General features: G+C 48.3%; 1 protein-coding gene across 3 annotated transcripts in view; it reads left to right on the forward strand.

Annotated features, from left to right (window-relative positions):
* PRKRIP1 (PRKR interacting protein 1) overlaps window positions 1-11,687 on the forward strand; it is a 28,057-nt gene that overhangs the window by 11,319 nt on the left and 5,051 nt on the right. The window contains exon 6 of one of the 3 annotated variants that reach the window (XM_032326650.1): window positions 1,057-1,167. The exons of the other annotated variants lie outside the window; for them this stretch is intronic. Within the exon in view, the coding sequence (XP_032182541.1) occupies window positions 1,057-1,142 (86 nt within the window). The 3' untranslated portion in view covers window positions 1,143-1,167. The remainder of the gene's footprint in view (window positions 1-1,056; window positions 1,168-11,687) is intronic. 3 annotated transcript variants of the gene reach the window in all.

Below are 11,687 nucleotides of genomic sequence, written 5' to 3' on the forward strand. Positions count from 1 at the left end.
TGTCATGGGTAGAGTTGATAAACATAACTCCTTTGTCATTAGTGAAAATGTTGAGCCAGACTGGGCCTGGGCCAGGGCCCGAGCCCTCCAGCGTCCCCGGGAGAGCTCTGTGTTGGCTGGCAGGGACCCGTTCACTAAGACTTTTAGGGTGGAGTTAATTCTCCAGCTAAGAATCAGCCAGACTCCCTCTTGTTCCCTTACTCCCAGACGTGTCATAAGAAATTCAGAGGTAATTTGAGGTGTGGAGTGAGTATAGTAGACGTAAGTTCTAGGCTTAGCTCTCCCTCCGGCTCACCCTGACCTCAAGCATCTGGCTTCTCTTATTTAAGTAGATTTCTTTTTTTTTTTAGCTTATAACTGATAAGCACTTTCTAGATCTAAAAGTCTACAGTTTGACAACTTTGCCAAACATCTTGCTGTAATTGAGATACACACCACATTTCGGGGGGGGTTCCCTCAGCAGCGCGTGTAAAAACTTCCGTAACAGGAAACTGAGGTTAGTTTGCTCTGAATTTGTACTTAATGAACTTGTATTGGGTCTTTAGGGGTCACATTTTAACTTTTTCGTCATCAGTTCTGTGATCAGAGGAGACCAGTGGCACTGGCACAGAGCTGGGGCCGCCTCCTCCTCTAACCTCTTTTACACTTTAGGTGCATGGACCCTGCCATTTTCTGGAACCTTTCTTCAGTTTGCCCGAGGCTGCAAAGCGGATCTGAGCTCACAGAGCGGGCTCTGGTGGTCCCAGGGAGCTCACATCCAGAGCCTCCAGCTTGTTGATGGCGGCCTCAGGCCTCTCACTGCCCCCACCGCCACCCTCCCCACGTCTCAAGCTTCGGTTCTGTCAGAAAGACGACGTTTGTGCCCAGGTGGAGTCACACCTTGTAACACGGTATTTTGTCACACCGAGCTTGTGATCTTTGCTCGCTGAGTCCTGCAGTTGGTTCCCAGGTGGCAGCTGTCGTTTTGTCGTTTTTCCCAACGCGAATAGAGCAGGCTAGAAATCGTCCGAGTGCGTCACACCTCTGGATAAAGGGATCTGTGAAATTTTCTTTCAGTTTCTGTGTTGGCCGTGGGCTGCCATCCAGCAAATTGGGAAATCGCTGTTGTAGGACGTGGGCCCTGCCCTTACGCTTCATCATGAAGTTAGCACCTGTCCGGACTAAACAGTACAGTGACACGGCCGGGTAGGCCTTGTGCCAGCGAGCAGGAGAGAACGTGCAGGTCGGGAAGGCCGTGTGTGCCTTCTCTGTCTCCTTCCTCAGTTTTCACTTTGTGAAAGAGAAGATGGGTTTTCTCGCTGTCTGGTTGACATGAAGAGAAACTGAGTGTGGTGGTACTGGGTTGGGCCACAAGGTGGCTTCAGGGCACCACTGGGTTCTTGAGGAACTTGGGCGGAAGATCACTGCAGCTTTTTAAGCCCTTCTAGAAAGCGGTGAGGGGCAGGCAGCAGGCTAGGCGTTCTGTTCTGTTGTTGGAAACTGTCCCCGTTTGTTGTCCACACTGGTCCAGTAATTTCGGTGGGGACGACCAGTCCGAATGACCCCATGGGACGGCGTTAAGCCAATGTGGATTATTTTGAAACCTTGAACTCCCCAAACCAGCGTTACTTAATCCTAACAGGCCGGCCCACCAGAAAAACCTAGGGCGGCCTCCGGTGATTCATGACAAGGTACGTCTAAAGCAGTTTGTCAGGCTCAGCTGTGTCAGCATTTTGGGCCGAAGAATTCTTTGTTGTGAGGGGCTGAGTCCTGGTCACTGCTAACTCTGCCCACTAGATGGCAGTAGTGCCCACCGCACCCTGCTTACTGACAGTCACAGATGTCTTCCATTTGCCAAGTGTTCATGGGGGGAGGGCTGCAGGGGGGTAGGTAACAAAATTGCCCCGATTAAGACGTCTCTCTCAACTGATATCTGGTGTTCAGAGGTACTGAGTATATGTTTTAGATTGAACCGTTGTTTCAGTGCCCAAATTCTTATATTTGCTATGTTGGAAAACTCCGTATGCTTTGTGCCTTTTGAGAATAAAGCTAATAGGGGCGCCTGGGTGGCTTCGTCAGTTCAGCGGCTGTCTTTGGCTCAGATCATGAGCCCAAGGGCCTGAGATGAAGCCTCGTATCAGGCTCCCTGTTCAGCAGGGAGTGTGTTCCCTCCTCTCCCCCTGCTTGTGCTCCCTCTCCCTCTGTCTATCAAATAAATAAATACAATTTTTTAAAAAAAGAGAGAGAGAGAGAGGGAGGGGTGCCTGGGTGGCTCAGCCGAAGCCTCTGCCTTCGGCTCAGGTCATGATCTCAGGGTCCTGGGATTGCGCCCCACATCGGGCTCTCTGCTCAGCAGGAAGCAGGCTTCCTCCCCCTCTCTCTCTGCCTGCCTCTCTGCCTAATTGTGATCTTTGTCAAATAAATAAATAAGATGTTTAAAAAGAGAGGGAGAGAATAAAGATAATATATGAACATTTTAGAAGTTTTTGGAGTGTATAGAAGAATAAAGTCAAAAATTTAGGTTATCTATAATCCTTACTAAAAAGTCATTTTGACATTTTGAATGACTTTTTTTTTAATTCAGTTTTTAAATATATGTCACATAAGCCTCTTTATGTAAATACTGTATTTATAGTTGTTCTGATTTTATCACATAACATTGTCTCATAAATATTTTCCATGTTCTTATAATTCCATAGTACAAGGAAGGATTTTTTCTTAATCTGTTCTTTCTTTCTTTCTTTTTTTCTTTTTTTTTTTTAAGTTAATATCCGTTTTGGGGTACCTGGCTGACTCAGAAGAGCATGTGACTCTTTTTTTTTTTTTTTAAGATTTTATTTATTTGTTTGACAGAGAGAGAGAGCGATCACAAGTAGGCAGAGAGACAGGCAGAGAGGGGGGAAGCAGGGTCCCTGCTGAGCAGAGAGCCCAATGTGGCGCTCCATCCCAGGACCCTGAGATCATGACCTGAGCCGAAGGCAGAGGCTTTAACCCACTGAGCCACCCAGGTGCCCCAGCATGTGACTCTTGATTGATCTCAGGATCATGAGTTCAAGCCCCATGTTGTAGAGATTACAAGAACAAGTAAACTTTAAAAAGTAAATAAATGAGTTTCAGTTACATTCAGTGACATTTACCTGGTATTCCTAAAATATAGGAATAAAATCTCAGATTCCTAGATTTTAAAATATTATGTAAACAATAGTGTAACAGTAATGGAAACAGCTCATATATTATCCTCATCAGTCCCCTCTCCCTGCACGTGCATGTCATTTGCGTAGTGTGTGAATAGTTGTCCACTTTGCATATTTAATTCTGTAAGCATTTCCGGCCCTTCACAATTTGTTGAGTGACTGATGACATCCAGCCGTTGTCCCGCTGCGACACACCTCTTTGCCTTTTGTTAAACATTAGATTGATTCATTTTTGTCTTTTGAAGACACTTTGTAGTGAATATTATGTACCCCTTTATGGTTTATTTCCTTAAGACAAATTTCTAGCAGTGGAGATTACTAGATCACAGAGTATAAAAAGATTTAATGACTCTTGAAGTACATTTCTTTGCTGAGGAGTCATACCAATTATTACTGCCGTCAACAGCATGCACCAGTCTCCACTTCTGCTGTATCCTTGCCAGCATTGGCTTTTAAAAATTACTCCTCCATGTGGATAAGAATGTGACTTCAAAAGCAGTCATGGTCTCACTGGGGATTAGTAAAAACCGCACAAAGATCCAGATCCAGATCTGGCCGGACCAGGGTGGCAGCCTCCACTCTCTTCCCGGTCCGGCCCACACTTCTACCCCCTGTGTGCAGTCCCCAGAGCTCTGGTTAAAACAGAGATTAGACGGTCCTTTGTTCTTTTGCTTATTGTCAAAAAACAATTCATCCAAGTAAATCTAAGGATCTAATTGGTTTTATTACACAATTCATGAGTCAGCTTCCCATCTAGCAAGTAGAGAGATGCCCCCCGGAGGTCTAAAAATGGAAGGTTTTTATTGGAAGGAGGGTGGGGCCAGAAGTTAGTGGCAGGGTTTTTAGTCATGCATATGACCTCTCTAGTGTTGATCAGGAAATTTCCGTTCATTTGTTAAAAGATCACATTCCTGGGATAGATTGAAAGTAATTAAGTCGGTTTGCTGTTGGGGGTAGGGGCAAAGGACTCCATTTTTTACTTTTCTTTATTAATTTTGTATAATAACAGGGGCACCTGGCTGGCTCAGTTGATGGAACATGAGACTCTTATCTCAGGGTCGTGAGTTCAAGACCTATGTTAGGGGTAGAGTTTACTTTAAAAAAAAATTACATAGGGGCGCCTGGGTGGCTCAGTGGGTTAAGCCTCTGCCTTCAGCTCAGGTCATGATCTCAGGGTCTTGGGATCCAGGCCCGCATCGGGCTCTCTGCTCAGTGGGGAGCCTGCTTCCCCCTCTCTCTCTGCCTGCCTCTGCCTACTTGTGATCTCTCTGTCAGATACACAAATAAAATCTTTTTTAAAAAATTTTTTTAAAAATTATATAATAACAATAGCTAACGCTTATTGAATATTTATTACGTATTCCCAGCTGTAAGTGCTTTGCGAATATTATCCTCCCATTTGCCCTGAGATACAGGCAGGCAGTGGTGTTACCTCGTTTTACAGTTGGGGGACTGTAGGCACTGAACACGGTTAGAGGGAGGGAGTGACGGGGCACAGTTGGAACCCAGGTAATGGGTCTCCACTGTCCGGTGCGCTTACCCACAGGGTGACCCTGCTTGGAATCCAGTCGGCAGCTCCTGCATTCCCGGTTCTCTGCTCCCGCTGGTGTACGCCTCTGTTCTTTTTTTTTTTTTTTTTTTTTTTTTAAGATTTTATTTATTCATTTGACAGAGATCACAAGTAGGCAGAGAGGCAGGCAGACAGAGAGGGGGAAGCAGGCTCCTTGCTGAGCAGAGAACCCGATGTGGGGCTCGATCCCAGGACCCTGAGATCATGACCTGAGCCGAAGGCAGAGGCTTAACCCACTGAGGCCCCCCGGGCGCCCCCCACCTCTGTTCTCCCCGCTTGTTTCACATGCTCCGGGCTCTGTGCGCCGTCCCTTTTTCCCTGCTGCTCGGCTCCCCATCTGCCTGAAGAGCTTCCGGTCATCCTGCACCTTCCTCTTGCCACGTTTCTCCCTCTCCTTAAAGCCTTTCTACCCTCCCTCCGCTACCGAACCATCTAGCCTTTCCCTCCCCCTTGCTCCCAGAGGGCTGTGCACTTACGTGGTTTAGACAGTCTGCTAAGTCACCTAATGTTGTCATCTCTTGAAGGAGCCAAGGGCAGGCTGCCCCAAGATGGGCCACATGGGCATGAACATTGTCTTTGAGTTTGTTAACCTTAAACATAAGAATTTGCAGTTACTTGACCAGTAAAAAGGGCGTTATTCAGGAATAAAAGAATTGCAGTTGGGCACAAACAAGCTGTTCCCAAAGCGCAGGCAAGTCTAGAGAACAAAGGGGAGGGAGTGCTTTTTTTTTTTTAAAGATTGTATTTATTTATTTATTAGAGTGCGAGAGAGAAAGAGCAAGCATGAGCAGGGGTAGGGAGCAGGCAGAGGGGAGAGGGAGAAGCAGACTCCCTGCTGAGCAGTGAACCCCGCGTGAGGCTCAATCCCTGAGCTGAAGGCAGAGGCTTAATCAACTGAGCCATCCAGGCGCCCTGAGGAAATGCTTTTGAGGAGAAAAGGGGTAAGTTGGGAAGGCTGTTACAAACTAAAAGTTCAGTAGAGTAAACTTGGAATTCAAAGTATGGTGGCTTCTCATTGGCTAAGCTTTTGGGGCAGGGGAGTACGTGGAAGGCATTTCTTTCTCCAGCCGGGACAGTAGAGCAGCATCCACAGAAAAGATCGAGTCCCTCTCTTCTTGTTGGGTCTGCAGCTGATGGTGAGGCGCAACCCCCCTCAACTCGGGTTTGGTAAGGTTTCCCGTTACTAATTTTCACGAGTTAGAAGCAGTCAGAACCCAGCAGATTCAGGAAAAGCTCTTTACCTCCCCCTCAACTGCCTGCTGTACCAGGAAGAGAGCTATTAACAGAGATCCTTCTTTACCTAAGAAATTATCTACACAAGAGGGCGCCCTTTGTTTTCCAAACATCTCCTGTTACCTTCCTGCTAATGGTCTTCTGCCTCTTTGTATCCTCAGACTCCTACCCCTCTCCTGTGCTCAGGATGTCGCTTAAGCCTTCCTGTTGCCTGTTTTTCGAATTTTGAGTCTGTTCACATTCCCCATACATAAAAAACTAGATTTGATTTTCTCCCATTACGGTCTCACGTCAGTTTGATTCTTAGTCCAGCTAGAAGGACCTTGAAGGGTAGAGGAAATTCTTCCCAACACAATTTCACTGTAAAATCCAGTTCTATGAGTGTAGGGCAGTGTCTTTTGTTTGTTTGTTTGTTTGTTTGTTTGTTTAAAGATTTATTTATTTATTTGACAGAGAGAGATCACAATAGGCAGAGAGGCAGAGAGAGAGAGGAGGAAGCAGGCTCCCTGCTGAGCAGAGAGCCCGATGCGGGACTCGATCCCAGGACCCTGAGATCATGACCTGAGCCGAAGGCAGCGGCTTAACCCACTGAGCCACCCAGGCGCCCTGTTTGTTTGTTTTTAATAAAAATATTTTAAAATAGTTTTAGATTTACAGGAGAAGTCCAGAGATAGTATAATCCAAGGATTTCCATTTCCAGCTTTCCCTTTTATTAACATCTGAAGTTAACCATTTTATCACAATTAATGAACAGTATTGATAGATACATTAGCCGAAGTCTCTACTTTATTCAGATCTCCTTAGTTTGTACCTAATGCCTTTTTCTGGCTTCAGAATCCCATCAAGGATATCACATTACCTTTAATCACCACGTACCCTTAGGCTTCTGTTAGCTCTGACAGTTTCTTAGACTTGTTTTTGATGCCTTTGAGAGTTTGGAGGGTTGGATGTCCTGTAGAATGTCCCTCAACTGGATTTTGTTTGATATTTTCCTCCTGATTAGCCTGGAGTTATTTTATTTTGGGGAGGAAGGCCACACAGGTAAAGTCCGGTTCTTAATCCCATTATATCAAGACTGTATACCACTGAGATGACTTGCACTGTGGATGCGTTGACCTTGATCGCCTGGCAGAGAGGCAACGCCTGCCAGGATTGTCTACTGTAAATTCACTCTGCTTCTCCCCTTTCCCACACTGTACTTTCTGGAAAGAAGTGACTGCCTGCCACCCACACTGCACATCAGCTGAGGAGTTAGCGCCTCCTCTCTGTGAAGGTGCAGTAACCACATGGATGATTTGAAATTCTTCTGCACAGATTGTGCTCGTCTCCTCTGCTTGTGTATTTCAGTACGGCCTTGCGGATGCTGACTTTATACTTTAGGTCGAATGCAGCACCCCTTACTTCTCTTGTTGCCTCGCGCGTTCCGGCTCTGGTCATGCGGGCCTCTTTCCTTTGGCTTCTGTGGCCCCTTTACATACTTCCTTCCTTATGAGATTTGGACTTTTTTTTTTTTCCTTTTAAAAGCACATCCTTACTTTCTGGCACTATAACCTATTCCAGACTTACCTTTTATATTTCCTGCCCCAGACCTAGAACAAGCCATTTCTCCGAGGAGGTTTGGTTCACTGTTTTGGGGAATGGTTTTAGAAACCAAAACCAAGATCTGGGGGTTAGGCATGTTCTTTGCCGCTGGGTGGGGGTGTTTGTTTAACTGATAGAACAAGGAAACATGCGCACGTACTAACCAGTGTGTTTACACGTTATTTCCGGATATTTCTAGACATAATCGTGTGTATCGTTCTCTGTTACACTAAACCTGAGCTTATCCTGATGCCTCCAGCTCCGATCCATGACCACATGGATCATTCCAGCCTTCCAGCGTGAGCCTCCAGCCTCATTCCAGCTTGTTTGTCCGTAACCTGCCACTCCGACGGTGAGGAGCCTGGCCTCTGCCCTCCACCGCTCACTTGTCCAGTTCCAGGGCCTGTGGGTGGTGCCTTCAGAGTTGTTAACCTGTTCCCTGTGCGAAACCGTTTTCTCAGCTAGAGTCCAGTGTTCTGGACAGTTCCTTTGCCTTTGGTCATACAGACACCACTATTGCCAGAATTCCTTAGGGCAGCACTTTTCTCCCACCCCCTTCACAGAAGTTGTTTCATCCGTTGGGTACAGGGTTGGATTCACGTGTCACTTTCTGCATCCGTCCTGGGATCCTCAAGAACTTCGCAAATTTGCATACATTAGGTTTATTCTTCGTGCTGTGAAGTTCCGTGATTTTTGACAAATGCATGGCTTCCCGTATCCACTATGACAGTGTCCTGGGGAATCGTCTCACTGCCTTAAAAAAAAAAATAAAAAGAATCCCGTGCTCCACCTCCAGCCCCCTCCCACCCACAGCCCCTGGCGGCCGCCCGTCTGTGCACCGTTCTCCATAATGCATGTAGTTGGAGTCCTAGAACATGCGGCCTTTTCGGCCGGCTTCCTCCACTTGGAAATATGCGCATAAGATCCAGCCGTGCTTTTGCCTGGCCTCGTAGCTCCGTCCTTTTTATCGTGGAACGGCCTTCCAGCCCACGGCTAGGTCATGGCTGGTTTCTCCAGTCACCTTTCGAAGGACATTGGTGTTGCATCCTGTTTCAGGTGATTTAGGGAGAAAGCTGCTGCAGACATCTGTGTCATGTCTGTCGTGCGGGTGTTCTCAGGTCCACCGAGTGTGTGCCTGGGAGGGTGCTGGCTGGTTCCTGTGATAACAGTGCGTTTCGCTGTGTAAGAAACTGGCAGACTGGCTTCCAGAGCAGCCGGACCGTCCCGCCCTCCCGGCGCCGTATGGGGGCTGCTGTCCTCCAGGTCCTCCCCAGCACGTGGCAGCGCCCCTGTGTTCAGTTGTAGCCATTCTAGTCTGTGTTGTGCTGTCCCGCTGTTGTTTTAATTTGGGGTGGCTTCTTTTTCATTCTTGTGTCCTAGGATATTAAACCTAGTAGTAATAAACACTTTATTTTTTGTTTATTATGTTGAAAGAAGGAGCAAGTGAAATAACTTTGTCGAATTACCAAAGGACTTGAGTGTGCACCAGATTCCTAGGCCTCTCCTTGAAGGTGATGTTTCCAGGCCCCGACAACATGTTTCCGACACATAATGGATCGGTTGTGTTTACTGTTAGGAGGGGTTGGTGGTTCTTAGAGAACCTTGAGGCAGAGTATAAGTAAGTTATGCAACAAAGCAAAATCATCAACAGTTTCCACCTTGGAGCCCAAGTTCTAGAGCAAGCCCCCCGCTGGTGTACGGGGAATGGGTTACAAGTGGCAAGGACTGTGATTCCCTTGGCCTGCGGGGTGGAGACTGAGGCCGGAGGCCTTGGACCAGTCGTACCACGTGCCATAGAAACAGCATTCTTTCCTGTGCCTGCCGCGCTCTGGGAGCTGGGGGTACTGGCCTGGCGTCTGGGGCTCAGAGCCAGGTTTTTTGATGCATCCCTAGTTTTTCACTCCATTTTTTTCCATGGTATGCACAGTTTCTCTTTTCCTGTTCTCTTTTTTTTTTTTTCTTTTTGTATTGTAAAAATACATGGAACATTTTCCATCTTAACCATTTTTAAGTGACAGCTCAGTGGCGTTAAGTGCGTTCGCCCCACCATCCTTCCCCAGAACTCTTCATCCTGTGAAATGGAAACTGTACCTACTTAGACGTGAACTCCCCCCGCCCCCGCCCCGCCAGCCTAGCAACCACCAGGTTACTCTCTGTGTCTGTGCACTGGAATCATAGGCACGTGACTCTGTGGGGCCTTGTTTCACTGCACAGAATGTCCTCAAGGTTCATCCATGTTGCGGAGGAGTCAGAACGCCCTTTTTAACGCCGAGTGATCCTCTGCTGTGTGCACGGACCCCACTTTGCTTATCCATTCAGTGTGTCCGCCTCACCCCCGTCTCCGCCGGGTTTCCCTTTTGCCTCTGTTTCCTCATGCACTTCTGCAGGCACCGTTAGGCGGAGGCCCAGACCGTCCAGGTCCGAGTCCTGCTTCCTAGTGGTTTGAGACCTTGAGTAACCAGTTCCATAACCTCTGCGAGCTCCATTCCTCCTCTGTGAAGTGGATCTGGAGTAGTGGTGCTTGTCTCTTAGACTTCTCTTTTTAAGTAATCTCCACGCCCAGCGTGGGGCTCGAACTCACCAACCTGAGATGGAGTCGCGCACTCCACAGACTGAGCCGGCCAGGCGGCCCCATCTCATAGATGCCCGTTAGAATGAAACAGGGTGGTGTATGGAAAGACTTAGCATGTGCCTGGCACCTAAGAGGTTTTTTAGGGTTTTGTTTCATTACGTTTTAAGATTTTATTTATTCATTTGAGAGAGAGTACAAGCAGGGGGAGAGGCGGAAGGAGAGGGAGAAGCAGACGCCCTGCTGAGGTGGGAGCCCAATGCGGGGTCGATCCCAGGACCTGGAGATCATGGCCTGAGCTGAAGACAGATGCTTAACTATCTGAGCCGCTCAGGCGCCCCCACATAAGAGTTTTTTTTTACAAGTATTAGTTATTAAAACATGCTCGGGGCGCCTGGCTGGATCAGTTGGTTGAATGTTGGACTCTTGGTTTTGGTTCAGGTCATGATCTCAGGGCTGTGGGGTTGAGCCCCACTTTGGGCTCCCCGCTCAGTGCAGAGTCTGCTTGAGATTCTCTCTCTACCCGCCCCTCAAATAAAGAAATAAACCTTAGAGAATAAAACGGGCTCACTGTACTTTTGAAACTTCTCATTCCTTTCGGCATGAGGTTGCGGAGAAGGAGGAATATCCTAAAGCAGTGAAACCGAGTCTGAGAGATGGTTCCAGCCTCTGCCAGGAGTGCTCTCCCGTGGCCCAGCCTGGGGCCTGAGGGTGAACTGTAGACCGCGCTGTGCCCGGGTCATCCCGGGCCTTCACCCTGTAGCTGTCTGGCCAGCCCTTTGATGACAGCAGTAGCACAACTCTGGGTCCCTGGGGGCTCTAGGGGGTACTAGAGCGAGTCCCTGCTTATCTGCAGGGAGGAGGCCTGTTGGTGGGCCTGGGGAGCCCGCGGTGCCTGCAGGGGCTGGAGGACAGGACTGCCTCTGTGGGCTCTGGCTCTCCTGTTCCAGCTCTCGCCCACTGCCCCCGCTCCCAAGGAGAGGGGAGGAGGGGGAGGAGGAGCCGGGAACAAGTTGTCTCGCCGCTTGGTTTCTGGCCAGCTCAGCTGCGCCGTGGGCACCGACAGTCATGCCGGGGAAACATTGGAATTCAGAGATGCACGTGGAGTGTCGACAGAGGAGGTTTCTGGGTCTGTGGGAAGAGCCGGGAAGCTGGCATATTTGTTGTGGGCAGATCCCTCTGCTACATAGTTTTTAAGTCCCGTCGTGAGAGCTTGCGACTTGGGCGGGAGCGTTGTTCGCCTAATGTTAAGTGTTAAAGTGGTGGCTGGGGACATGGCCCTGCCATGGTGAACAGTGACACACATGGGTCGGAGGGGGGAACGACCTCTAAAGAGCAGTGAGGGGGCTGCCTGGGTGGCTCAGTGGGTTAAAACCTCTGCCTTAGGCTCAGGTCATGATCCAGGGTCCTGGGATCAAGCCCCACATTGAGCCCCACGTCGGGGAGCCTGCTTCCCCCCCACACCCCGCCTGCTTTTCTGCCTACTTGTGATCTCTCTGTGTCAAATAAATAAATTTTTTAAAAAATTATTTATTTATTTGACAGAGATCACAAGTAGGCA

This window comes from Mustela erminea, chromosome 20 (assembly GCF_009829155.1).
Source record: "Mustela erminea isolate mMusErm1 chromosome 20, mMusErm1.Pri, whole genome shotgun sequence".
Taxonomy (NCBI): Eukaryota; Metazoa; Chordata; class Mammalia; order Carnivora; family Mustelidae; genus Mustela; species Mustela erminea.